Source organism: Arabidopsis thaliana, chromosome 3 (genome assembly GCF_000001735.4).
Source record: "Arabidopsis thaliana chromosome 3, partial sequence".
In the NCBI taxonomy this organism is placed as follows: Eukaryota; Viridiplantae; Streptophyta; class Magnoliopsida; order Brassicales; family Brassicaceae; genus Arabidopsis; species Arabidopsis thaliana.
In genome coordinates, this window is record NC_003074.8 from 4354575 (window position 1) to 4379582 (window position 25008).

Below are 25008 nucleotides of genomic sequence, written 5' to 3' on the forward strand. Positions count from 1 at the left end.
CTCAATTACCATTTATTGTGCAGACTATTATCTTTTTTTTTTATTTTTATTTTTTTATTTTTTTGGGCAGACTATTATCTTATTTCAATAATCTGCATAACTTTTTTTTTAAAGGATCAAAAGAAGATTGAATAACATGCAAGTTCATTTTTGAAATTTTATTATCAAAAACATGGAAGTTCTTAAAATTAAAATTACAAAGCATATTAAGTTGGTAATTAATTCTGTAGTTACTTACTAAGTTGTACCATAATATTATTTTTTGTCCGTGTAATAATCAACCGTAGCTGAAATATGTTAAGACAAACAAAATTACTTGATGATGACACTTGTGGGTAGTTAATTTGGCTTCTTTAGAGACATGTCCAATAATAGAATAAGATCCGAGTTGTGTGCTCGTTAGAGAAATCGGGAGTCCTAAGGACCAGCGAGCGAGAGAGATTCAAAAATAGAAATTTCACGTAAAGAGAATTAGAGGTGCAGCGTGAAAAGAGGCAACAATTCCGTGCATACCAAGGTCCTTCACCTGCATAAATAGGTATTCACAACATCACCAAAAGATTCGTCAAGAGCAAGAGAACATAGTTTCTTCTTGCTTTTGAGAAAAAATAATTATATATTTTTATATAGGAAAGGGTTAATTTATTAATAAAAAAAAATAAAAAGAAGCAGAAAAGAGATAATGCAGGGTGGTAGGCTTTTGACGGTGTTGGTGTGCCTCGCCTCCACGGTGGCGTTGGTGAGCGCCGGTGACCCTTACTTCTACTACACGTGGAACGTAACCTACGGAACCGCCGCGCCTCTCGGAATTCCTCAACAGGTGATTCTCATCAACGGACAGTTCCCTGGTCCTAACCTAAACTCAACCTCCAACAACAATGTCGTCATCAATGTCTTCAACAACCTCGACGAGCCTTTCCTCTTGACCTGGTTTGTAACTAATCTGTAAACTTATTCCTTTCGTCAGAACTTGTCATTCAATTGTTTTCGTGATTTTTGTTTTACATTAAAATTGTTGTTTTTGAAAACAAATCTTTTTTTTTGTATCAACCATTTGCATTTGGAGTTAGACTTTTGCAATCACATTTTTTAAAAGATTTTTAAAGATTTGCTTTGCATTAGATTCGGTTATATGGCCACACCTATATATAACTAGTCTTCATTGTATCTTTGAATACTTAGTCCTGACAATGGTTTTGGGTGACATGGCAGGAGTGGACTCCAGCACAGGAAGAACTCATGGCAAGATGGTGTGACTGGGACCTCATGCCCAATCCCAGCAGGCACCAACTTCACTTACCATTTCCAGCCTAAGGACCAGATCGGTAGCTACTTCTACTACCCATCCACCGCTCTCCACCGCTTCGCCGGTGGTTTCGGTGGCCTCCGTGTCAACAGCCGTCTCCTCATCCCAGTCCCATACGCTGACCCCGAAGACGACCGCACCATCCTCATCAACGACTGGTACGCCAAGAGCCACACCGCCCTCAAGAACTTCCTTGACAGCGGACGTACTCTAGGATCCCCCGACGGTGTTCTCATCAATGGGAAATCTGGTAAACTAGGCGGAAACAACGCTCCTCTCTTCACCATGAAGCCCGGAAAGACTTACAAGTACAGGATCTGCAATGTTGGATTCAAATCCACTCTTAACTTCAGGATCCAAGGACACAAGATGAAGCTTGTTGAGATGGAAGGCTCCCACGTTCTCCAGAACGACTACGACTCTCTTGATGTCCACGTTGGACAGTGCTTCGCCGTTCTAGTGACCGCTGACCAAGTGGCCAAGAACTACTACATGGTTGCATCCACTAGGTTCCTCAAGAAGGAAGTGAGCACTGTTGGTGTGATGAGCTACGAAGGAAGCAACGTTCAGGCTTCAAGCGATATCCCCAAGGCTCCCGTCGGCTGGGCTTGGTCTCTCAATCAGTTCAGATCCTTCAGATGGAACTTAACCGCCAGTGCTGCTAGACCTAACCCCCAGGGATCTTACCATTACGGAAAGATCAACATCACCCGTACCATCAAGCTCGCCAACACCAAGAATTTGGTGAATGGAAAGGTCAGGTTTGGATTCAACGGTGTATCACACGTTGACACCGAGACTCCCTTGAAGCTCGCTGAGTACTTCGGCATGTCCGAGAAGGTCTTCAAATACAACGTCATCAAGGACGAACCAGCAGCCAAGATCACAACACTAACCGTCGAGCCCAATGTCCTCAACATCACTTTCCGTACCTTTGTCGAAGTCGTCTTCGAGAACCACGAGAAAAGCATGCAATCCTTCCATTTGGACGGTTACTCCTTCTTCGCTGTCGCGTAAGCCCTTTCTCTTTTACCCATTAAACCAATTGGCAATGAATGAATTGACCTGCGTCTCTTATACAAGATATGAGATCCCTAACACTTTCTCTAAACGTTTTCACACAGTTCCGAGCCAGGAAGATGGACACCAGAGAAGAGAAACAACTACAACTTGCTCGATGCCGTTAGCAGACACACCGTGCAGGTATACCCCAAATCCTGGTCAGCCATTCTCTTGACATTCGACAATGCCGGTATGTGGAACATCAGATCAGAGAACTGGGAGAGAAGATACTTGGGCCAGCAATTGTACGTCAGTGTTCTGTCCCCTGAAAAATCACTAAGAGACGAGTACAACATCCCACTCAACACCAACCTTTGCGGCATCGTCAAGGGCTTGCCATTACCTACACCCTACACTATTTAAACTCACTTCGACAAAGTTTTTTCAATTTATATGTAAAATTCTACTTTCCAAGTGAGTGTATTACGTGATTAATTAACCCTTTCCTAATTTCATTTAAAATACTACATATACTATCATTTAACTACAGTCCAACTTGTTGTTTCTCTAATAATAGTAAAACGAAATCAACTTAAGTAACCTAAACTTCTTCCTACACAAGAGACTGTCATTGTTCAATCCAGAGAGGATAGGAGTCATCTGAAATTAATCTCAAGAAATTAAGTAGAAGGATAATTTGTTATGAGTCTCCTCGATCATATCGATGAGTAAATCTGAAAATCAGAAGAAGAAGAAGAAGAAATATTTCGAAGAAGCAACACTAGAGATAGAGAATAAGAGATTCAAATTATGTATTTCATGCACAACCGATTAATTTCACAGCTTGATTTTTGTTTCGAAGCAGAGAGGAAGCGAAGTTTGATATACGGACTAGGAATAACTTAACCCTAAATCGGAACTCAGAGAAAACAGAAACGAAACCTAGATCGAAATAAAACCCTAAATCACCTGAAAGGTTAAATTCCACCGCAAGCAAGCGTGACATGTACACTAGCTCTATTCATCGTAATCTGAGAGCAAAACCGGTTGACGCTTGAGGTCAAAGTCAAACAGAGCAACCGATGAGAATGTGAAAAGAAAGTTCACGCGCGCGTGTTGTGACGATGCGATTCCAACAAGTTACGTCTTTTTTTCTTAAATGTTTTAATTTAGTAGAGATATTAATAATATAATTTTTGAACATTTATATGGATGATATAGCCAAATTTTACCATTTTATTTAGTACTTAACAGCACATGAAATTTTTTGTAAAGAAGCTAGTAGTTCTATTTAGTCGAGATTAAAAAAACAAACTAACTTACCTGAATTTCTTTTCATACTAGTACACTATTTCATATTCACAGTCTTTATTTAAATCATACATGGAAAAATATTAATACTACCACATGATTTTGGCAAAAAAAAAAAACTTTCCAAAAAGCTATACATCCAAGTAACCCTAGTCCCTTTGTCTACCAAATTGGTTTGGTGTGAGTAAAACTTATGAATTACCGAGAAGCACCTCTAGCCTAATTGCGTTCCACCTGCGACCGTCTCTTTTCACCCGAGAGTTCGACTCTGCCGCATATATGGCTTGGCTTGGCCGCCCAAATTTTATTTATTTATTACCTCGTCTCATGGTTGGCAGCAGTTTTAGAAATAGTTTCTAATTCTGGAGGAAATAAAAAAACAAAAACAAATGTTCAACAAACATGTATATCTTTTTGAGAAGCACGTGTGACGTGTTGAGCAGATAATGAATAGAGATATGCAAAGTGTGTGTGATACAACCCTTTAATCAGTATTCACCAGTGAAATTCATCAAGATCTTGCTGTTCCAGCTGAAATTAGTCTGGACTTTTATGATGTAAGACGATCCTTCTACTGTATACTAAAGAAAACTATAACGAAACAGGGATATAGACCAAAACAAATCTGAGCATTTTAATTTGTTCTACAAAGCTTTTATTCAATATTTAGAGGAATTAATTTTGGTTGTACATATTTTTCAAGGAATTTCTTTTTTTATAAACCGTTTAAAATTAGTTACCTCTTTCTGCATTGTTCCTTAGCTTGAGTTCTTGCGATCTTTACCATATAACACCTATGCGCGACACAAAGTAACGTGTAGCCAAGGACAACTTGCCGATCATGTTACTTTTTCTTTTTGGTTTTATATATCTTGTATTTTATACGGAATAATATATCCTAATTTCTTCCTGAATCCTTCAAAAAAAAAAAAAAAAAAAAGTTTGAAACTAAATTGTCTTAATAGAGTATAAAGAAAGATCATTTAAATCGGCAAGTCATCCTTGGCTGCACACTACTTTCGTCACATTCGCGTTTCACTAGCTATACCCACTTGTATATATGAAAACCACAAACAAAAGAAAAATGTATGTGTTTTGTATGTTTCTTCTCGAAAGTAACAATAGAGAATGGAAGAGGAGATCTCTACATATTTGTTTTGGTGCTTATGAATACTAGAGGACTTACCCGCTCTGGGTTTATATAGAAGATGGGTCAGAGATAAGAGAAATAAGAGGGAATAAAATAATTGAATTGAAAAGAGAGAAAGATTTGAGATTTTATGCCCCCAAGAAGGTAGATAAGCAAAAAAATATAATAAAAAAAGATAAGGAAAGAAAAACCTAAATTAATTTGAAAGAAATATAAAACAGTTGTCATATATTAAAGAATTATATATATTCGAAAAATAAAAAGAATTAATGAAAGAGATAAGGTTCCTCCATGCTTCTCCATCCTCATAATATTAGTTTTCTTAAGCTGCAAAAACCTTTACAGCTTTAACAGATGCCATTAAGAGATATGGGGCCATATACATATCTACTCATTCATATACATATATACACATACATCTTCACATAGACACATAAATTGCTCCTGTCTATAACGAAAATTGTCATCTTATTGTTTTCTTGAATTGTGTTTAACCTTCTTTTCCTTTGACCAAAAATGTGAAATTTGATAAAACGTTTAAACAAAATCTCCTATATTTAAATGCTCTCTAAATTAATAAATCATCAAAGAACCTTAATATTAACATATTTGAAAATTTCAAGTTTCTAATTAACAAGCTCAAAAAGGTTTTGGTTAACGACCTAGGTAAATAGATTCTGTTTGAGCAAAGACAAGCATATGCAATAAAAATTTAAGACGAGGGACGTGGTTTGAGAAACAAGACGCACTTGCACAAAATCGACCTGGTTTTGGTAAGTTGATAGGAACTATAAGTTTCTAATTTTAGGACTTACTAAGAAATAACTCACGAGAGAAATAAATGTGTGTAGAAAGAGAGAAAAAGGGACTCTCGTAAACATTTTTAAAAGAAGAAAGAATCTCAACATTTACGTGTAACCCTAGCTAGTTATCCCGACAGGTACTCGAAAGGGCACTATTAAATAAACATCTATATTTTATACTCCGTATAAGTTAATTTATAAACAAGTAATCGGTAAATAGAGACCGTCAGTTATATACATATATATATATATATATATATATATTGTTTCTTTGACAAAAATATGTGTGTATATATATACAAAAATTCACAGAAATCAGCACTTGGAATCTCAAAGTTATCGAAAAGATCAAAAAAGGACCTGCTCGAGTAGGTCACTTTTGCGTGGCCGTACATTTTTATAGTTTTTCATTATTATTAAAATATCAATTTAAGATGTCATATGTTGTTAAACAGAAGATAATTTTTTTTTTTTTTTTATAAAATTTGAAGTGAACGCCACAAGAGATTTTACGTATGAAAGCTAAAGCAAATAAAAGATGAAGCAAATTTGTTAGTTCAACATTGTTCTTTATATTTCAAAATTTGGTTGTTGTTATAGTTCAGGTAATAAATATTTGCGGGGGTGTCTGTCTAAACAAGAAAAATGGATAGTTGAGGAAAAGAAGAAGAAAATGGGTACAATGTGATGTCAGTTGGTGGAGTGGCAGATCGATGGGATTTTCACTGCTCTTTTGGCTCAAACCCCTATGTCTCATGTGCTTCCCTCTATTTGTTTTTTACATATATTTTTGTGCGAAACTGAAAATATTTTTTTCAATAAAAAACCTATACGTAATATTTCTAATCTTTAAATTTCAATTATGTGGCAGTATAGAAAACAAAGTCGTATAAATTCTATCGATAATATGCATTATATGCAAATTCTAATTCGGACGATGACACAAAAATATCGCTAGTATAAAACTAAGCTACATGTCATGGTGACATGATTTTTTATAAATGTTTGTGTAAGAAAAAAAAAGATAAACATTGTTCATAAATGATGCTTTTGAAACTTCTTCGTAATTAGACAAATACAGTCATGTATTTGTTATAGTATAAACTTTGAAAAAAACAGGGATACGAATAGTGTTATGTTAGAATAAATGTAGGAGTATGTATAGTGGGGAAAAGATGAATAGAACCATCGTTTTCGGTCATTTTGATTCTTTATACGCTTCTTTATGGAGAGAGAGAGGTCAATCAAAGAATCTGAAAGATTGATCTTATGACTTTGTCAATAGGTCCATGCAGGGACCATAAGGACCCCAACATATGAAGATGTTTTGCTAAGTATTGAATCATGGAACAAATCAACGAAATAGTCAAAACAAAAGGTCTATCTAGATAAATTATAAACTGCTAATTGCTCAATCGATATTACTTAATAATGACTAAACATGCCGAGGCAAACATTAAATTTGGATTAGAATTGCATGTTGCATGACAAAACTTATATATGTATTCTTACTATTTTCTTAATTGTTCACAAAACTATCATCTATATCTATCTTTCTATCTATCTATACAAGTGATGGTACACACACATGTCCTACCACTCTGACTCTACCGACATTATTGTCCTGAGTTTTTTTCTTCCAGAAAATCTATGTCCGAATCCCCAAATTGATATGAATACGATACTATGAGCACGATAACTCCGGAATATAATCTAAGAAAAAGAAACAAAAAAAATTCTGAAAAAGAATGTAATCCGTTCTCCAGTGTATGTATCTCTGGTTTTTTACTCGTTCTCCATTATTAATTTATGACGTTTAAGAAAGACTCACAAACAAGATGAATAAATGATACAAGGGGATTTTATGGCATATGCAGATTTTGTTTTGAAGTAATAATGTAACAAATCGACATTGAAGTACCTTCCACAATGCGCACTATGCACAAGAAAAGACTCGTCAAAAGCAAAGCAAAAGGTGGGGATGGCTCTTAAGGTCAACAGCTTAAGAATCTTGAGGAGTCTCGAATCTAGTCGGTGTATCGATACCCGCCATACAGCAAAGTCCACTGATCAAGATGAGAAGAAAAACGATTCCCTGCAAAAAGAAAAAGAAAAGGACGAGACATAATCAAAGGCTTTTACGAAATTTTAACACATTGAATTAAATTATCTTCCAGCTAGATATGACCAAGATGCTCATTAAACTTGTCCATTCTATGATGTTTATGAATCTTTCTTGAGAACGATGAATACCAAAAAAACACGAGTAAAAAGAGTAATTACCACTAGTATGCCCTCCAAAAGTGATGACTTAAATTTGCAGAGTTCATCACAGCCAGTAGCAATTTCAGGAGTACTGTTTCCTTTAGCAGTTTCAGCTAGAAACCTTTGGAGAGTTTTGTAAGATGTGTACCAATAAGGATCAGAAACATAAAGAGCTGTATATTTACTGCCGGATTGTTCTACAGAACTAACAAGTTCCAAGAAGCTTTCACCTGCAGAATAGGTCAAAGAATTGCTTAATTTCCTAGTTCTCAAATGATATCTAATTGTTAGTATTATTTTGTAATGATCTTTCCACTTACGCTCTGAATGTGACTGTCCAGCTTGACTATTCGATTCAGAACCCTCGGAACAGAGCACAACCAAGTCAGTTTCTCCTTCTTTCCTTGTTTCTCTTCTAGCAAGCAAATGATCCTGTCAATTATTAATGAGTATTAGAAAGTGAAGTTAAGGGGGTGATAACACTGGGAAGGCATGGGATTAGGGAAAATAAAAACTTAAGAGCAATGAGTATTACTTTGAAAGACTGCAAGTCTGAAAGTTTCTGAATTGTTCCATCCTCAACAAAGCACGAATCTGAGAACACGATATTGCTGACTCCTACATTGTTGGGACAAGCTTCTTTAAGCCCTGAAAGTAACAAATTCTCCATCCTTTCTTCCTCTGGAGCAGCAATATATGGGAATGCCAATGAGAAGTTGGAAGCTGTAAATAGATTCTGTTGAAACAAAGACTTGGATGTTAGAGTATTGTAAACTTTATATCAAACAACTATGTCAGAGATCTGTGTTACGGATGCAATTTCGAAATTTCTTGTTGAAGAAAAGAAAATTTGCACTTACATTCAATGTGTTAACAAGGGCAGGATCTGAGTTCCTTTTTGAAGAAACATCAGAAGACAGTAACTGCAGGCGGAAGAGAACGTGAATATTAGAATTCTCAGCATAACACAGAAGATACAGAGCAAAGACGATTAATTTCCCGCAATATTAAAACATCAGTTTCTTTACAATATCACAACAAGAAACCAAAGATCCACAAGGTCATTTATGCTAATGTTAAAACAACAATACTACATCATTCAATTACCTCTCTGCCTATGAACACAAGTGCAACATCAACAGGTTGCTCAAGCTTCTTCTCTGAGCACTAAACAAAGGAGACAGTAATGACAATAAGAAAAATCATTTGACATCCAGTGAGTTGTAGAATTGAAATCATAAGATCATGAAGAAGAAACCATACCAGAAAGTTTGACCAACCTCCTTGAGTGAAAACAGAACCAACTAGATCCTTTGCAGACATGACCTGATAATTTACAGCCTCATCCAATTCACCATTAGCAGACCTGATTTTCAGAATCACATAAACCAATCAACCCAGTAATCTAAGCTAACTCACATCAGATATCACAAGTCCCAGGCTTTTTACACATTTCCATCAATCAAATTGAGAATTATAGAGAAAACAAGATGCATAACTGGAGATGCGGAGACCAGAGGAAAGCAGGAACTGTGTTCGGAGAAGCCAATCCGATTTCAAAGAGAGAGGCCACAGATAGAAACACCAATAGCGCCACCGCACCAATTTGAATCTTCTTCATCTTCGTCGTCGAAACAATTCTACCGGAGACAAAAGGAAAAAAAATCAATCGAACAATTCCTCACGCCTAACGAAACAATCAGCAAATTCAAAGATAATCACAAACCTAGAGAGATCGAGATCGCTTCCAGAAGTCGATGTATCAGTAGATTTTTATCGAACTTTCAAATCCAGAGAAAGAAGAGATTCATATCTCCGATCTTCAAATCTGGGCGACACATATGAGTAGTCGACATGTAAGGAATTAACGGCGTCGTTTTTGAAACGAAAATCGCTAACCGAGATAACCGGTTTCGGTTATGTTCAGATATTAACCGGTCTGAAGTTTTGGGCTTGATTAGGCTTTTAAAGATTTTCCAATACGGCCCAAAATTTCGTGACTCCGTTAAGCGTCCGTCACTCTGGACAAGAAACGGAAACCTCCTTAAATCTTATAATAACTTCGTCACGATTGAACGGAATATTTCGTTTCCTCATTTTTTTATTTTGTTGCCTCTTCTGCAACGCGATCCCGCCAAAGACACTCTTTACTTTCTCCCTCACGAAAATTCTCAAATCGTCGTTCTCTCTTGATTCACCGATTTCGTTCGCCGGAAAATTGCAATTTAGCATCAGAATCGTCGAGCCATTTTGTATTATGAAAGTCCATTGAAGTAACAAGTAACGAGAGCTGCGAGGTTGAGATTTTACGATGCTTTGTGTTTCGTTACGAAATCGAATACATAATTGGCTTCGCGACTACGTTAGGCTCCAATCTGTCGTTTTGATTCTTATCTATGCTCAGGTAAATCCGTAATCGCTTTGTAGTTGTTTCATTTCCTCCGATTTCACGTTTTTTCTCGTGAATTGTTCGTATCTGTTTGGGATTAGGGTTCTACGATTTCTCTGTCGATATTTGTTTGTTATTCTTTTAATTGTGGTTAGAAGTGCAAGAAACTCATATTGATGAATCATTTGTTTCAGATAGGGTGCGCGTTGATCGGTTCACTAGGGGCATTGTACAATGGAGTCGTGCTGATAAATTTGGCGATTGCGTTATTTGGGTTAGTAGCAATCGAGAGTAATAGCCAAAGTCTTGGCAGAACCTATGCGGTTCTTCTTTTCTGCGCCATTCTTCTTGATGTCTCATGGTTCATTCTCTTCTCCAAAGAGATTTGGTATGTCACTATCCTTGGAACAGCCGTGCTTGTGATCATGATCAAATATTTGGTTTAAGAGTTTGCTCTGTCTTGTTTAATTTTCATTGCATCACATATTGTAAACTGTCCTGAATTTCTCTTGATTGGCTCATCATCTTTTTGAACTGATTGATCTTTAAACCTTTTTTTTTGCAAATCTTTGCTATGTCGTGTTTAGATTCTGTTGAGCCAGTATTCATCTGCTGCCTATAACTGACAAAAGATTTAATTGTTAATGCAGGAACATTTCATCTGATATGTATCAAGTCTTTTACATCTTCTCTGTGAAACTCACCCTGGCTATGGAAATTGCTGGGTTCGTTGTGAGGCTATCGTCCTCTCTGTTATGGTTTCAGATCTATAGGCTGGGAGCTTCTATTATAGACTCTCCATTTCCCCGTCAATCAGATTCAGATTTACGGAATAGCTTCTTAGAACCTCCTCTTTTAGCTAGGCAACGTTCACGTGATCCAGAATTACGAAATAGCTTCTTACAGGCTCCTGCTATAGCTAAGCAACGTTCACGTTCTGACGAAATCTTGGAAGATTCTATTGACGAACCTGCCTCCTACACTCCTCTGTTAGATGGCGGCCTAAGCAATATCACTTTGCCCAATGCAACACAGGTCTTTTTATTTCTACCTATTCTTCTCTTAAGTTGTTTGTGTACTCATTGTAGTTGAGGTTTTTATACTTGGTTTGTCTATGGTTTTACCAATTGGGTTTCCAGATGCTTCTTTTCGGACCTTTCTTTTGAAACTGTATGCAATATAGTGAGAATTGGATTGAACTATCTAGATCACCCAACCATGCTTTTTAGCTCTTTGCCACTCTAGGTTAGGTGAAACTTGTTTCTCACTAACAAACAAAGGCCACATAGTATTGATATTACATCATAGTATGCTGCTTTTCTTGTCTCAGTACTCCTCTAAAACTTACACAGACATAGCAAGTGGGTTTTCAACCTTTTGTAGGTGATTAAGCACCATTCAGCTGGAGACATTTACAAAGGATCCCAATCATCTGCTGCAGAAGCCTCTCGAAAGAAGTCTCCTCTATCCAGATCCTTAGAAGCACTTCATTCTAGTCTCTGTTGATAGAACATCTAATGATTGTGGACGGTACTATACTATACCTTGCTTTTGGTTAGGTTAACTTTCACACTTGACCTTTTTATAGACATAGAAAGAACACTTGTTGCTTTGGTATATCCTTGGACTCAGTAAATTGCATGTGTTTGTCAATCTACATTACTACTTGCAGCACTGCTCTCAGCTTTTATCATTTTTGCCTGGCAGTTTCCAACTCACTTTTGCAGGAAGATAGCTTTTGTCACGAGCAACTTCATTCAACAATTCTAAGGCCATTCTTTGTTTTCAATTTGAAGAATCCAGATCCGAGATTTACATAGTGGATAACAAGCAAGAACAATGCCTTTATCATCATTCATTTTACTCGGAACTGTATAGAATTGGGGTTATTTGGACTACGAATGTACATTAGCATTCTTTTCTGTACATGAAAAATAGGTGAATCGGAGGGTTAGTATAAACTTCAAAGATAGTTTTTTCATCCAAAATGTTTGGTAAACAGTGAAGTTTTTATTGCAGATTTTTAAAGTAGCAACATGATTTGCCTATGGGGAAATATTCTTTGTAATATCCGTAAGAGAATAGAAGAAACAGATATAAACATAATGTTATCATTTTATAAGATCTAATGACAACTTGAGGAGACTAACTTGGTGCCAGATTCCAGCCATTTTAGTCTCTCTATTTGACTCGAGTTCTCCAACTCATATGATTAAATGAATGATGAATATGGCGTGGCATGGGGCCTAATGTTGAACCACCGGCCCATGTGAATTGCGAAGTTGCGGTACTAATTAATTAATTGGGCCTAATAGTAGCCAAGGAGTTTCGTGCAAATTAATTCTTTGACCTATAAAAATTGGTATAACTTACTTATCCACGTCGGTCTGACTATTATTAAGATGAGATTTGATTAGATTAATAATTTTGAAAAAGGGGTCAAAGACTCAAAAAAGTCTGCGTGGATCTCCAGCCGTTTTCAGACACTTACCCACAAAATATTCCTCTCGGCGATGATCCCTTTCTGCTGAATTTTTGGTCCTTTGTCGCTCGACTGTTTTCTTCGTCTACTATTTGTTCCTTTTGGATATTCTTCGGACTTTTCGTTGATTTGATTTTCAAGAGGTAAGTTAATAAACCGTGTTCCCCGATTCTCCTATTAAAGAGGTTTGTGATGTTTTTGATTTCTAGGTTTTTTGTTGTTTGAATTTTCTCGTTTGAAATCTCTAATCTCTACAAATCTTCCGTGATTGAGTTTTGATTAGTAAAATGATTCGTGATTTGATTTTGATTTCTCTGTTTTTATTATCTCTGGTTGGTTTGGTTTGATCAAGTCTCTGATGCTAGGGTTCGATATCGTTTCTGCATTTCGTAAGAAGAAACCTTTGGTTTAAATCTCAGTGTTTTATTTGGCTATGAAGCAGAGAGAGTTTGAACAAGGAAGGATTGAACTATGGAAGATGCATCAGAGACTAGCTACTGGTGTCACATGTGCTCCCGATCGGTGATTCCATTGATTCAAGACGAAATCATCAAATGCAATTTCTGTCAAAGTGGTTTTGTTGAAGAAATGGATAATAATGATGACCATCAGGCTGCTGATTCTCTCTGGACTCCTATCTTGATGGAGATGATGAACAACAATCACGACCAACATTCTACCAATCAGGAAGACTCAGAATCTATTCTTGAAGATGAAGACGAAGACGAAGATGATGGTGATGATGGTGATCAGAACAATGATGGAGAAATTGATATAACTCATCAACTTGAAGAGATTAGGAGGATAAGGACTAGACATTCAACTGCTATTGTTAATCTGCTTCAGGGGATTCGAGCTGGATTATTGATCGAATCCGAGAACAACGAGGATAATCCCGATAATAGCGAGCTTGTCGTCTTGATCAACTCATTTAACCAAAGGATCAGGGTTCATCAAGATTCTGTAGACACCACTTCTGTTCCTTCTGGATCTTTGGGTGACTATTTCATTGGACCTGGATTCGAGACGTTGCTTCAGCGTTTGGCTGAGAATGATCTGAACAACAGGTATGGGACACCTCCAGCTACAAAAGAAGCGGTTGAGGCATTGGCGATGGTGAAAATCGAAGATAGTTTGTTGCAGTGTAGTGTGTGTTTGGATGATTTTGAGATTGGAATGGAGGCTAAAGAGATGCCGTGTAAGCATAAGTTTCATAGTGACTGCTTGTTGCCATGGCTTGAGCTTCATAGCTCATGCCCTGTTTGCAGATATCTGCTTCCTACAGGAGATGATGATGAGCCAAAGACTGATGCAGAAACATCGAGAAACGATGATAACAATGAAGATATCAGTAATGCTTCTATGGCTAGTAATGGATCATCACCAGACTCAAGTTCGAACAATTCATCGGTTAACTAAACTAAGGCTCACTATCTGAGACAGGTTTACTTGAACAGAGGAGAACTGATGGGATCGTTTGAGATCAGTCTTTAGTGTTTAATGTTATTTGGTTTGCACATAGTTTCTCAGATTTGGTGGAAAATGTATTCTTTGGAATTAATTAACAGTCTTTTTTTTTTTTTGACTTTACATTTTCTTTCTGGTTTGCTTCAATTTGTTCCGATTAGTTACAACTATAGTGACCAGAATTCAAACAGAAAAAAATGTAATAATTTGTGCAGTCATCCCAATCTTCTTTGTGCAGAAGACTTGATCCTGTCTTATGTGTATTATAATTAGTTAATTACGTAACTCTATTACGAATGTTTCAAATTTCTTCACGCGGTAATTTGGAAACCTTAGAATTGTTTTAAAAATAGATTACATTGCAAGGAAAATGTCTACGAAGTAAAAGAATATATATAATGAACCTTAGTCGTATGTTTGATTTGATATAAATACACGTAAGTTTAGAGCTGTATACCGTACCATCAAAGAAATATTCAACTTAAGTTTGAAAAGAAATGAAAAGGAAGTTGTGGTTGATCGGTTCCCTTTTGGTTCTCTCTTTGGTGATTTCATCGAAGGCGGTCTCAGCTCAACCATACAAATTTCGTAAACTTAGTGAGTGTTTTTATTTATGATGTTATGAAATATAATGTAGTATACGTACACTCTTACCCACTCATAACTAGCATTTGATCTATACGTATGTACATAAAATCTTGTTAAGTTGTAGCATATGACATACCACGATACAAAGGCATCAACACGCACACAAAATTTTCAGAGTGTTACCGCGTGAAGAATGACAGAATGGTTCTGCAATTTCTGAAATGGCAGAATGTTCCATAGTTTGGAATTGTTTTCTCGATAACGCAAGTTTACAGAAATGCAGTTTTTTATTCCACTTCTTTACATGAAATTGGTATTACGGTTATTACATAAATTCATGTTCATCCGGGATGAATCATCCCTTTATTTTAATTTATGATTCGCATATTTAATTGATTCATGTTTTGCATTAATCGACAAAGTTGTGTATTATCGATATCTATACTAAGAAGTTACCTAAAATGTCTAGAAGAAGATTTAAGAATGTCAATGAAGATTGGAACACCTCATAGTGACTCGCCACCAGCACACGGATGTAGGGCTGGTGGATCTTGTAAAAAGCCGCCACCGCGAGGCAATGGCGGTTAGAAAAACTGGTTTTGAATGTGTACAAACATCAATATCCTTCCTTTTCTTAGAAATTGACAACGAACCAGTTTATTTTGTATGTATGTATATATGCCTTAACTCAATAAAGATAACGATGTTCATGTTCTTAAAAGCAAATAAGATCCTATCGATACCAAATTTTCATATTTATAAAGTCTTGACTCTTGACTTGTAGATAAAATTTGTAATTCTTTCTCTTGTGTGTGATAATATGTTCGTTTGTTTGAATCAAAAAGACCAAGAAATGAATCCGTATACAAGCATATTATATTTGACCTTTTCCTAATGTACTTATACAAGCATATTTGACCTTTTCCTAATGTACTATGCATATTTTATTTGTTTTAAACTTCTTCCATACGCTATTTGTATATATATATACTTGTATCTAGACTAAAGCCCAAACAAGACTGTACATATCAAATGTCTTATATTTTTGCTATCTAAATGGTGCACCATGCACATTGACTACCCATAACTAATTAATTAAATCCATATTTTCCGAATGAAATTATTTTATTGTGTAGCCTTTGCGTCGTCAAAGTTCTGAACTATACAAGATTGATAGAATATCATTTGAAAGCTTTCATATAATAACTTTTAAGGAACCCTTGTAGTCGTATACGTTTGATTTGATATAAATACACATGTATACAACGTATACCACCAAAAAACAAAATAAAAAATGAAAGCAAAGTTGTGGTTGATTGCTTCTCTTTTGGTTCTCTCTTTGTTGTTTTCACTCAAGACGATCTCAGCTGATCAACCATATAAATTTCGAAAAATCAGTGAGTATCATCAATATTTGTCATCCGGTTTGTTTCATCTATATTAACGTATGCTAAAGCCAAATTAAGGAATCTGTCTTCGATTTTAACGACTACATATAAACTCAATGGAAGGACCTCATGTTCCGTACTTTATTTTTTGTAGAAGACGAAATAAGAGAAATGATCCATATTCACAAGACAAAGAAGATTCAAACACCACGGAGTGTGACAACGCCTGCGGGCCAAGGTTCACCATCCAGTGTAGGTGCCCCGCACGCCGGTTGATATGGTTAGACGGATCAGCCAATCACCCAATGCATATTCGTACATCGTTTTTGTTTCTTTTTGTTCTTTAAGATTTGACATTAAATATTGTATGATTAATTATTTATGCACCCCAAATGTAAAAGGACAGTCCAAATCCAGGGAAAAATCAGGATTTTTGTTTGACTTGTACATATTTTGTTTGAAATGCTGACAAATAGAGTATCTTAGCTTTATCGTCAATAAATGAAAACATAGTAAACTTACGGAAGTATAAAATAGTTTAGTATCCTTTGACCCAATATAGCGTGTATAACATAGCTATTTCTTGACTTATATGATTATATCAGTTATTATATTATATATGTAGAATATGTTTATTTCGAAAGTCTTCTGACGCGCTACGTGAAAACTTGATCAATAAGTTATGATTAAACAAAAGTTATATATTTGATTGATATATATCTATACTCATGTACAATATAAGGTATCATCCAGAAAATGAAGGTCAAGTTCTGTTTGATTGCTTCCCTTTTGATTCTCTCTTTCGCGATTTCGTCATACGTCGTCTCATACAAATCCAGTAAGTATTATTGATGTTTGTATATCATCATCTTTCCTAAATATGCTAAATGAGAAGCTATGTAATTATAAAAGAAAGTTAGATAACATTTAGCTACTTTTTGTTTTTTACATGCATGTATGCATGATCAGTTCAATTTTTTGATACCTAATGAAAATTGTATAGAAGAAGAAACAATAGCAGAAACGATTCACATTCGAAAGGTAATGAAGATCAGAGTACCTCGTAGTAAGTCACCACCCGATCGCCAATGGGGTGAGGGTGACTCGCCACAAGCCGCAAGTCCAAATTCAGTATAAGGCGATGGCTATACGATTTGTGGCTACATACATCGTATAATCTAAGAAATGTTCCTGATTTGTGAACCTTATTAGTTTATGCAAAGGACAAGATACTTAAAAAGAAACCCAATGGCCGGCTCAAATGTGTTTTGATTATTTTCTCTCTCCATACAATTTTTTTTTGTCAACGAACCAAGCTGTCACCTAAATTTTAAATTACTTACGTGAGATTGACCTTGTCTTTTGTATTCACTGGGTTATTATTGGACGTGAAAACACGTTCCTAGATAACGATGTTCATGCTCTTTGACATCTTATATTATTATTATATTTTTATACGATATTCTGTGCATATGCTCTACGACGATCATCACTAGCTAGGTGTGAAAGAACATATTTTTTCTTTAACTAGAAAAATGCTGTTGGTAAGTCTGGTCGTCCACAATAAATGTCTTTTGATTTTGATCGAGATCCAATCACAAATTTGAAAATTCCACATACGCCGTGTTATTGAAATTACAATCCCGCTTTAGAAAAAAAAAAAAAAAAAAAGCTTCTCTTGCTTTTTATTTGTGTGTACTTATTTTTTCTTGGAAATTTATAGTCCCCAAAGTAATAATCATCATTATGAAACTTGACTAATGTTGTAGCTTTCGCAGCGACTTGATCGATATAAATACCCATTAAGTGATGGATCCACAATGTATTATATTGCACTAAATTTTGTAAGTTTACAGATAAAGAAAACCCATAGAAATGCAAAGAGTCTTGTGGTTGATAACTTTCCTTCTTGTTTTTTCTTCTGCATATTCGTCCCAAATGCTCGTACCTCAACACAAATCCCGTGAGTTCGGTGAGTATTTTTATTTATTTTATTTACTAACTGATTTTTTTCTTTATCAGTTATCATCTAAATGTTTGTGTCAATCTCCATGTGTAATAACTGCAAGAGAAAAATGAAAAGAAAAAGAATCAAATTCCAGAGATAATATCAAGAAAGATTGGGTGTCTATGGTGTGAAGTAAAAAAAAAGAGTTTAAATCAAATATATATAGTCATTGTTATATTTCTAATTTCCTACATTAACTTTCTTATAGATGAAAAAATCGCAACACAACGTAGTATATCACCACCCGCAAGGCACTGTATTAAAACATTTCAGCCAGCAGACATAAGGGCATCATATTCATGTAAAAAGACTCCACCCAGAGGCACTGGCGGTTAGACATACATGTTTAGAAAATTGTAAAATTGTTTGTAGTTTTTTCTTTTTACATATGATCATTAGCAGTGATAATGTTTTAATTTAATTAGTTAACCGAACATGATAAAGTATAATGTAATTTGTAATGTTCTTTTGGAAGATATATATATATATATATAATGTTTTGGAGTTTGGAGTTTTGTACTTTGCGACGAGAGTATAACTTCTTTTTCACAAGTACAATATATATACCGCTTTTATAATTGGTCACTTTTAGACATAGATTTCTATTTATATGTCCGTATTTCATGGAAAAGGAGAATTCTATTAAAAACACTATATACATACGTAACATATCTACCGATCAGACGCTTAATTTACAGTCTTCAAATGTATATGAGCTATTCTTTTTTCTTTCCATGTGCTGCTACATATGGATTTCAAACAATATCATCCAGTATTCAAAAACTAATAACGTGTTGCATGGACCAATGTTGAAGATGAGCAATGTCAAGCATATGTGTTCAAGGGTAGGGTTCAGATGAAAAGACAATGTTGGTGTCGTGTCTCACTACATTTTTGACCATTTCAAAATACGCTATAGATTTTTCTTTGCATTCGACCTTTTTTTTTATAAACTACGTACGACTAGATGAGCTCAGTTTTTTGAACAAAAATACTAGAAGAGTACGTCAATAATCTATACGTACGTACAATCATAAGAATGAAGACCTAGTCTTCTCTAGTTATATCTCCATATTTTACGTTTATTTCAAAGAATTAGGACCTAGTCTTTTCTACAGTTCCTTTGATCTATGTCGAACAAAATTCTACTTTTGGATAATATGGATATGGATATTTATAAACAGATTCTACTTTAACCATTTTATGATCAGTAACCAAGACTCCCCTATACAAAAGTAAGTGAATTGATTCATATCTCTTATATATTATTCTACATCATATTTAAAATTTGGATTCATAACATATTTGTATAACAATTCAACAGAAAAGGTTTCCCTTGTTTTTTTTTTGTCTTCGTCGTAGACTATTATTGTTTTGAAAGTCAGTCAGATTATATGTTTTCCACACGCTGCCTCGTTCCAAACTTTTTATTTTATTTTATTTTAAATCTGGTATAAATACACATAAAACATACATAGAACTATTTTTAACTACAGCTATACAACACAACGACAGAAAGAAAATGAAGAGAAATTTGTGGCTGATTGCTTTGTTTTTGGCTCTCTCATTGGTGATTTCATCTTATGCAGCTTCAACTTGGCCATACCAAAACCGTAAACTTTGTAAGTATTTATCATCCGATTCGATCCATATTTTTCTTTTATATGACTAATGCCAATTTTTCTAACAGTGATAATAGAATCACGGCCAAGTAAGTCGAGACCCGCGCCCCAGTGTTGTTAGTAAGGCGAGGTTACGGAGAAAGAGCACCTGCCATTTATGAGTCATGGTGGTTAGATGGACCCATTTTATAATTATTTTATTTTTTAGTAACGAAAAGAAAAATCAGGGAATCAAAGAAAATACGTATTTAATAGGTTCTCTCATAAATTAGCTACAAAAAATAGTTCTGAAGTTGTAGAATTTTACGTTGTACTGAAAATAAAAGCCCATCATAATATTGTTTCCGACATTGAAGTAATTTCCGACGGTAACCCCGTTTTACTACTTGACAAAGGAGAAAACCATAACTCTTTTTGATTAGAATGAAAAGACACACATCATATATATGTTGGTAAAAACCGTTTATATTTAAGAAGACAGCTCATAAGTTAAAGCATTCAATTTTAAACGGGTTAGAAACAAAATTTTCTCAATTTGATAGACTTGGCGGTTTGGACGAGAAGACGATCAAAACTTCAGAGTTTGCTTCTCCGATGTTTAAATCTTAGCGTGAACTTCCAATGACGCAAAATTCCTTTGTTTGTCGCCCTTTTGCTTTCTATAAAAAAAACTCCTACGTTTTGATCTTCTGTCCGAACAAAAATTATTTGAGGAATCAAACCGTATTGATAAGACTGGCCTAATTTGGTTTAGTTAGTTGATTCAACGAACAACTATTATTTTTTAAAAATGGTTTTTAAAAAAAAATCTACTAGGTATGATGTTGATCGATAATTATGCTTTTTAATTATAGTATTAAACATGACACCCTGTCTCTAATTTGACCTCATTAAACTAAGCAATCTCAAGCAACTTCATCGATAAAACAAAAGTCCAAAAACTTATTAAATCTTCTTATATAATTAATGTTATTTCTTAGAAGCATCATTTGTTGTAAATATGTAATAAACAACTCCACCGCATCAAGTTTTTCTCTTTATATGACCACCCATTAAGTCTTTGCATAGTCCTAAAGCTTAAAAAGATGAATTGGAAGTTGGTTTTGCTAATTGGTTGGATTCTCCTCTCGTCTATTGCATCAAACCCAGCTTTGGCTAAAGTTACTTATCCAACTCGCACAACAAGTAAGTATCCATTACCTATCTCTTTTATTTTATAGTTGTTATTTGATAGATATTCAGATCAAATTCGTGGATCTATTATCTATACATATGCCACGTAAAACTCTTTGATGTATGGAAAAAGTTGATCTTGTAGAATTAATAATTGCTTTCGATCAATAAATGATAACTACAAACTAGCAACACTTTTGTTGTTTAATTTGTATAGAAATATACAATTGTTAATTTACATATACATAAATTCTTGAAAAAAATAGGAAATTTATTTTATGGTTAATCGAATTTTAAATAGGAAAATGGCTTGGAAATATACACATCAGCAAAGGAATGAAGATTGGCTTTACAGGCAGTTTTTCTAGACCTGCTCCTCACGGAGGCGGTCCACCGAAGATCATTTCTAAGTTATGACATGTAACGATCTTAATTAGCGATCCAATCTATATATAATCTATTAACTTGTGATTTCTGATTATTTGTAAAGTTGTTTCATTGTGTGTGATACTCTTCGAATAAATTAAATGAAACTTCGATATGTAAATTATTATTTAGTTCACTATACGATTTAAAATCGAGTATTGAGTGACAACAAGGTCTTTTTCATTTTCTCACCAAAATGATGATATGATTAACATTGGACTTTTCAACAAATGCAAAAATAAGGAAAAAAAGACAAGACTTAGAAAGTCAATATGTTTTCATTGCATGCATTGACGTATACATATCAGTATCACACCAACTGTAATGAGAACGACCCTGATATATATAATCTCTGCCTAACAGTCTAACACTAGCTAATTTATAGTTTATAAGATGTTATATACATATATACCCGGGAAGAAAGAGGAAGAAAGAAAAATGAGTCTCAAGTTCATTCTTATAGCTTTGCTTCTACTTTTATGCATCACATTTTCCAATTCGACCGTCGTTCCTTTTTCCAAAAACCGGAAAATTAGTAAGTCTTCATAACTGCATAAGTGCAAATATTGTTATTATATGGTGTTAAAATGAGGTTTGTAATATAGTTTTAACGTGTAACAAGCCAATGAAGAAGAAGAAGAAGAAGGTAGAGAGATTGACATTCACAAAGGAAAGAAGATCACCGTAAAAGTCAGCCGTTCGCCTCCTGCAAAAGGCTGGATTTGTTGCAATGATTAACTAAAAGGAGCTATGTGAACATTTTCATAAGATCCCATCCTTCAATTTCTATGAAGATAATATCGACCAAGATCAAACTTCAAAGCTTGAAATTAGAAACGTGTATTTGCTATATCTCAACCACTAATTTAAGGGGCTTTCGGCCCATTACACGCATGGGAAGATTCAATTATGTTGATTTTGTAAGTTTTGGGGCTAAAGTGTAAATTATTGAAACTTGTAGGCTTGATTTCATTATTCCAAGTTTCCACTTTTTCTCCTCCGCCGTAGCCGGTGCTTCTTCTTCGTGAAAATCTTTCGTCTGAGATTTTTTCTTTACTAGTTGAATAAAATTGAAGATTTCGAAGACTACCCAAAACCGCGTTTTACAAAAAGCCAGATTCTTTTTTTTTTTTTTTTTTTTTATAATTTCATTAAAACTACCCAATGGGCTTGGGCCGAAACTTACAAACAATTCGGTCCAGTTACAAAATTAGGGTTTTCTGACACATCGCCAGGAAAAAGAAAAAAGCTCGCCGCCTGTTGACCGTCGCTAGCAGAGCGACCAAAACCTAGATCCGGCGGACTCAAGTCCCACAGCTTTGTGGCCGCCTCCGAGAATCGTCCACCACCGACGAAAGATTCCGGTTTTCGTCTGTAGAGACTCAACTCCAACGCACCAACCCACCACAAGACTCCCGGAAAGCTAGCCGCTCCGACGTAGCGGTTCCACGGAACCGGATCCCGACCTAGCAACCCGAAACACTCAGCGATAACACTTCTCTCCCATCACCGGAAAATAGCAAAGACCCAGAGCCAAACACACGTCGATCCGGACCGGTGGAGACCAAAAACGGCAGACCTAAAGACTGGTGGCTCAGTCAGACTCTCTAGATCCAAAACCCGCTGCAGCCATCTAAGATCCAAACAGATCTACTGTTAACCACCGCATCAGACAACGAACCCCCCCTTACCCCTCTCCAACTTCCGCCGTGGACGCAGCGACTAGAATCACGGGTGAGCCTGAGAACCTCGCAGCAACCCTCAGCGTCCATAACCAAGAGACCCCCGCCGCAACCTTCTCGACCGACAAAACCAGAGCCAAATCCACATCAGAGAGAGAGCTCCACACCACACGTTGACGGAGACAAGCATCGGCTCACTCCTGGACTTCCTTGAAGAGGCTTCAAACCGACGATGAAGAGCAGATCGGAACAAAAAGAAAAAGGAAACTAAATCTACTTACCGGAAATTGTCTTCAAGAGAGAGAGAAGGGCACGACTTTCAAGGCTACGATTGAGCCTCCATCTCATAAAGCCAGATTCTTTATCTTCCATAATCGTATTAAAGCTACGAAAACCTCGATTTCGTGTTCAAAACTTGGATTTGCTCGCTATCGAAAGGTCTGACCTTTAATCCTTTTCATGGGTTTAATCGTTCAGATATGATTTCTCGTATCGGTATTATAGCTTAGAGGAAAAGTGTCGTAGTTTTGGCAGATGAAATTAAAATTGGCTCTGTATTCCCAAATAGTTGAAACCCATTTGATGAAGCTATCTTATCAGACTTTTACGCATAAGTTTTCTTGTGGTCTTGGATCGTGTCTAGTGGCAATTATCTTCTCTGAGTTCTTTTGCTTAGTTTGATTGTCTGTTGTTTTAGACGAATGGCTGACCAAGGATTAGAAGAGAGTAATCCAATGGACCTTAGCAAACATCCTTCAGGGATTGTTCCTACTCCTCAGTGAGTTCTTTTGTGCCTTTGTCTTTATTTTAGTCTCTTAAGAGTTAGTGTTTGTTTGATGTCTATGGTGAACTTTAGACTGCAAGCTTGTTTATATTTGAAATATGGAATACACCTTCTCAAAGTTAAAACCTTCTAACTTGTAATGGTGTGGTTTTTGTTTGTTTGTTTAGTAGTCAAGTCATTTACAAGATGCCACCAAGAATTGCTGCTATCCGTCTTGTAAGCTCGCATCGTGAGGTCTATGAACCATGTGATGATTCATTTGCGCTAGTTGATGCATTACTCGCTGATCGCACCAACCTTATAGAGCACAACCCTAAGATTTGTATGGAGATTGGATGCGGAAGCGGATATGTCATAACTTCACTTATACTTCTTCTTCAAAACGAAGTTCCTGGTGTTCATTATCTCGCCATTGACACTAACCCGATAGCTACAAGAGTGACAAAAGAAACTCTAGAAGCACATGGAGTTAATGCTGATGTTATCTGCGCAGATTTAGCTACTGGTCTAGAGAAGAGACTTGCTGGCTCAGTCGACGTGATTGTGGTGAATCCGCCTTATGTGCCAACACCTGAATATGAAGTTGGAATGGAAGGTATTGCCTCTGCTTGGGCAGGAGGGGAAAATGGCCGGACAGTCATCGATAAAATCTTGCCTGTGGTTGATCTTTTGCTATCAGAGAAAGGATGGTTCTACTTAGTGACATTAACTTCAAATTTCCCAGCAGAGATTTGTCTGATGATGAGAAAGAAAGGTTATGCTTCGAGAATCGTAGTTCAGAGATCAACAGAAGAGGAGAATCTCGTTATCCTAAAGTTCTGGAGAGACAAGGATGAGGAGAGCCAGGACAAAGAGACATCATCATCATCGTTTGTTTCGCAGTTTTCGAAATCCTTATCTTCGCTTATGGAGAAACAATGGCGCTGATACTACAAAGATGGCTAGAGATCTCATAAGCATGCTTTGTTTAACCAAGAATTCTCTAGTGTTTTAATTTTTATGAAAATCATGTTTTGTGTTGGTGGTGTAGTCGTAACAGTGATTTGATTTAGTGGGGTTATTGGTTAGTGGATTTTAACTGATGTGAAATTTTGATTTTCAATTCCACATTATGTGATTTGAAAAAATCAATGAAAAATTATAAATTTCTACTTGAAAAAAA

The 25008-nt window shown here is 35.8% G+C and overlaps 11 protein-coding genes, 2 long non-coding RNA genes, 2 other non-coding genes and 1 pseudogene across 26 annotated transcripts; 9 read left to right on the forward strand and 7 right to left on the reverse strand.

Moving 5' to 3' along the window:
• Positions 1 to 348: 348 nt before the first annotated feature.
• On the forward strand, positions 349 to 2908 carry sks13 (SKU5 similar 13). 2 transcript variants are annotated; one of them, NM_001338046.1, is made up of 4 exons: positions 349 to 538; positions 673 to 930; positions 1213 to 2319; positions 2431 to 2854. In NM_001338046.1, the coding sequence occupies exons 2-4, from the start codon at positions 683 to 685 to the stop codon at positions 2729 to 2731; spliced, it is 1656 nt and encodes a 551-aa protein (NP_001319540.1). In that variant the 5' UTR covers positions 349 to 538; positions 673 to 682; the 3' UTR covers positions 2732 to 2854. The 2 variants fall into 2 exon arrangements, with proteins under 2 accessions (NP_001319540.1, NP_187948.1); NM_112185.3 differs by lacking the exon at positions 349 to 538 and having other exon boundaries at positions 564 to 930; positions 2431 to 2908.
• Positions 2909 to 3395, forward strand: AT3G00320. The gene has a single exon (NR_143800.1). It is a non-coding gene; the product is annotated as an uncharacterized misc_RNA (transcript).
• Positions 3396 to 3604: 209 nt separating this feature from the next.
• On the reverse strand, positions 3605 to 4433 carry AT3G13404 (uncharacterized protein). The gene is made up of 2 exons (NM_001349591.1): positions 4360 to 4433; positions 3605 to 3981 (listed from the first exon to the last, which is right to left on the reverse strand). Exons 1-2 carry the CDS (start codon positions 4404 to 4406, stop codon positions 3963 to 3965), a joined length of 66 nt encoding a protein of 21 aa, NP_001336505.1. The 5' UTR covers positions 4407 to 4433; the 3' UTR covers positions 3605 to 3962.
• AT3G13403 (Defensin-like (DEFL) family protein) lies at positions 3963 to 4252 on the reverse strand (the record flags this gene model as incomplete). Its single annotated transcript, NM_001035609.1, has 2 exons — positions 3963 to 4101; positions 4218 to 4252. 2 exons carry the CDS (start codon positions 4250 to 4252, stop codon positions 3963 to 3965), a joined length of 174 nt encoding a protein of 57 aa, NP_001030686.1.
• On the reverse strand, positions 4420 to 4645 carry MIR169a. Its single transcript, NR_141587.1, has one exon. It is a non-coding gene; the product is annotated as a microRNA ath-MIR169a precursor (primary transcript).
• Positions 4646 to 7060: 2415 nt separating this feature from the next.
• AT3G13410 (2-C-methyl-D-erythritol 4-phosphate cytidylyltransferase) lies at positions 7061 to 9742 on the reverse strand. Its single transcript, NM_112186.6, has 9 exons — positions 9564 to 9742; positions 9337 to 9477; positions 9101 to 9203; positions 8945 to 9004; positions 8698 to 8760; positions 8373 to 8573; positions 8158 to 8269; positions 7856 to 8067; positions 7061 to 7667 (listed from the first exon to the last, which is right to left on the reverse strand). Exons 2-9 carry the CDS (start codon positions 9456 to 9458, stop codon positions 7575 to 7577), a joined length of 966 nt encoding a protein of 321 aa, NP_566456.3. The 5' UTR covers positions 9459 to 9477; positions 9564 to 9742; the 3' UTR covers positions 7061 to 7574.
• Positions 9743 to 9905: 163 nt separating this feature from the next.
• On the forward strand, positions 9906 to 12395 carry AT3G13420 (uncharacterized protein). 4 transcript variants are annotated; one of them, NM_001338049.1, is made up of 5 exons: positions 9913 to 10241; positions 10421 to 10614; positions 10877 to 11261; positions 11610 to 11756; positions 11934 to 12342. In NM_001338049.1, the coding sequence occupies exons 1-4, from the start codon at positions 10149 to 10151 to the stop codon at positions 11730 to 11732; spliced, it is 795 nt and encodes a 264-aa protein (NP_001327507.1). In that variant the 5' UTR covers positions 9913 to 10148; the 3' UTR covers positions 11733 to 11756; positions 11934 to 12342. The 4 variants fall into 4 exon arrangements, with proteins under 4 accessions (NP_187950.2, NP_001327508.1, NP_001327506.1 ...); NM_112187.3 differs by having other exon boundaries at positions 9906 to 10241; positions 10877 to 11756; positions 11934 to 12395; NM_001338048.1 differs by having other exon boundaries at positions 9906 to 10241; positions 11610 to 12395.
• A 211-nt stretch (positions 12396 to 12606) lies between these two features.
• On the forward strand, positions 12607 to 14455 carry AT3G13430 (RING/U-box superfamily protein). 4 transcript variants are annotated; one of them, NM_001202950.1, is made up of 2 exons: positions 12607 to 12851; positions 13148 to 14287. In NM_001202950.1, the coding sequence occupies exon 2, from the start codon at positions 13180 to 13182 to the stop codon at positions 14125 to 14127; it is 948 nt and encodes a 315-aa protein (NP_001189879.1). In that variant the 5' UTR covers positions 12607 to 12851; positions 13148 to 13179; the 3' UTR covers positions 14128 to 14287. The 4 variants fall into 4 exon arrangements, with proteins under 4 accessions (NP_001189879.1, NP_187951.1, NP_001030687.1 ...); NM_112188.4 differs by having other exon boundaries at positions 12618 to 12851; positions 13151 to 14455; NM_001338050.1 differs by having other exon boundaries at positions 12630 to 12893; positions 13151 to 14425.
• A 1801-nt stretch (positions 14456 to 16256) lies between these two features.
• AT3G02695 lies at positions 16257 to 16621 on the reverse strand. Its single transcript, NR_140936.1, has one exon. It is a non-coding gene; the product is annotated as an other RNA (long non-coding RNA).
• A 245-nt stretch (positions 16622 to 16866) lies between these two features.
• Positions 16867 to 17652, forward strand: AT3G13432 (uncharacterized protein). The gene is made up of 2 exons (NM_001084675.2): positions 16867 to 16989; positions 17155 to 17652. Exons 1-2 carry the CDS (start codon positions 16908 to 16910, stop codon positions 17286 to 17288), a joined length of 216 nt encoding a protein of 71 aa, NP_001078144.1. The 5' UTR covers positions 16867 to 16907; the 3' UTR covers positions 17289 to 17652.
• Positions 17653 to 18262: 610 nt separating this feature from the next.
• On the reverse strand, positions 18263 to 18507 carry AT3G02705. The gene has a single exon (NR_140937.1). It is a non-coding gene; the product is annotated as an other RNA (long non-coding RNA).
• A 1132-nt stretch (positions 18508 to 19639) lies between these two features.
• AT3G13433 (uncharacterized protein) lies at positions 19640 to 20210 on the forward strand. Its single transcript, NM_001161143.2, has 2 exons — positions 19640 to 19781; positions 19850 to 20210. The coding sequence occupies exons 1-2, from the start codon at positions 19682 to 19684 to the stop codon at positions 19900 to 19902; spliced, it is 153 nt and encodes a 50-aa protein (NP_001154615.1). The 5' UTR covers positions 19640 to 19681; the 3' UTR covers positions 19903 to 20210.
• A 515-nt stretch (positions 20211 to 20725) lies between these two features.
• AT3G13435 (uncharacterized protein) lies at positions 20726 to 21553 on the forward strand. Its single transcript, NM_180246.4, has 2 exons — positions 20726 to 20966; positions 21256 to 21553. The coding sequence occupies exons 1-2, from the start codon at positions 20867 to 20869 to the stop codon at positions 21369 to 21371; spliced, it is 216 nt and encodes a 71-aa protein (NP_850577.1). The 5' UTR covers positions 20726 to 20866; the 3' UTR covers positions 21372 to 21553.
• A 217-nt stretch (positions 21554 to 21770) lies between these two features.
• On the forward strand, positions 21771 to 22402 carry AT3G13437 (uncharacterized protein). Of its 2 annotated transcripts, none has more exons than NM_001338051.1 (2): positions 21771 to 21915; positions 22003 to 22385. In NM_001338051.1, exons 1-2 carry the CDS (start codon positions 21774 to 21776, stop codon positions 22116 to 22118), a joined length of 258 nt encoding a protein of 85 aa, NP_001326175.1. In that variant the 5' UTR covers positions 21771 to 21773; the 3' UTR covers positions 22119 to 22385. The 2 variants fall into 2 exon arrangements, with proteins under 2 accessions (NP_001326175.1, NP_001078145.1); NM_001084676.2 differs by having other exon boundaries at positions 21778 to 21915; positions 22003 to 22402.
• Positions 22403 to 22486: 84 nt separating this feature from the next.
• Positions 22487 to 23597, reverse strand: SADHU7-1 (annotated as a pseudogene; the record flags this gene model as incomplete). The annotated part of the gene is made up of 1 exon: positions 22487 to 23597.
• On the forward strand, positions 22523 to 25001 carry AT3G13440 (S-adenosyl-L-methionine-dependent methyltransferases superfamily protein; the record flags this gene model as incomplete). Of its 3 annotated transcripts, NM_112189.3 has the most annotated exons (3): positions 22523 to 23500; positions 23760 to 23840; positions 24014 to 25001. In NM_112189.3, the coding sequence occupies 2 exons, from the start codon at positions 23764 to 23766 to the stop codon at positions 24771 to 24773; spliced, it is 837 nt and encodes a 278-aa protein (NP_187952.1). In that variant the 3' UTR covers positions 24774 to 25001. The 3 variants fall into 3 exon arrangements, with proteins under 3 accessions (NP_187952.1, NP_001327233.1, NP_001327234.1); NM_001338052.1 differs by lacking the exon at positions 22523 to 23500 and having other exon boundaries at positions 23764 to 23840; NM_001338053.1 differs by lacking the exons at positions 22523 to 23500; positions 23760 to 23840 and having other exon boundaries at positions 24033 to 25001.
• Between the last annotated feature and the right edge of the window lie 7 nt (positions 25002 to 25008).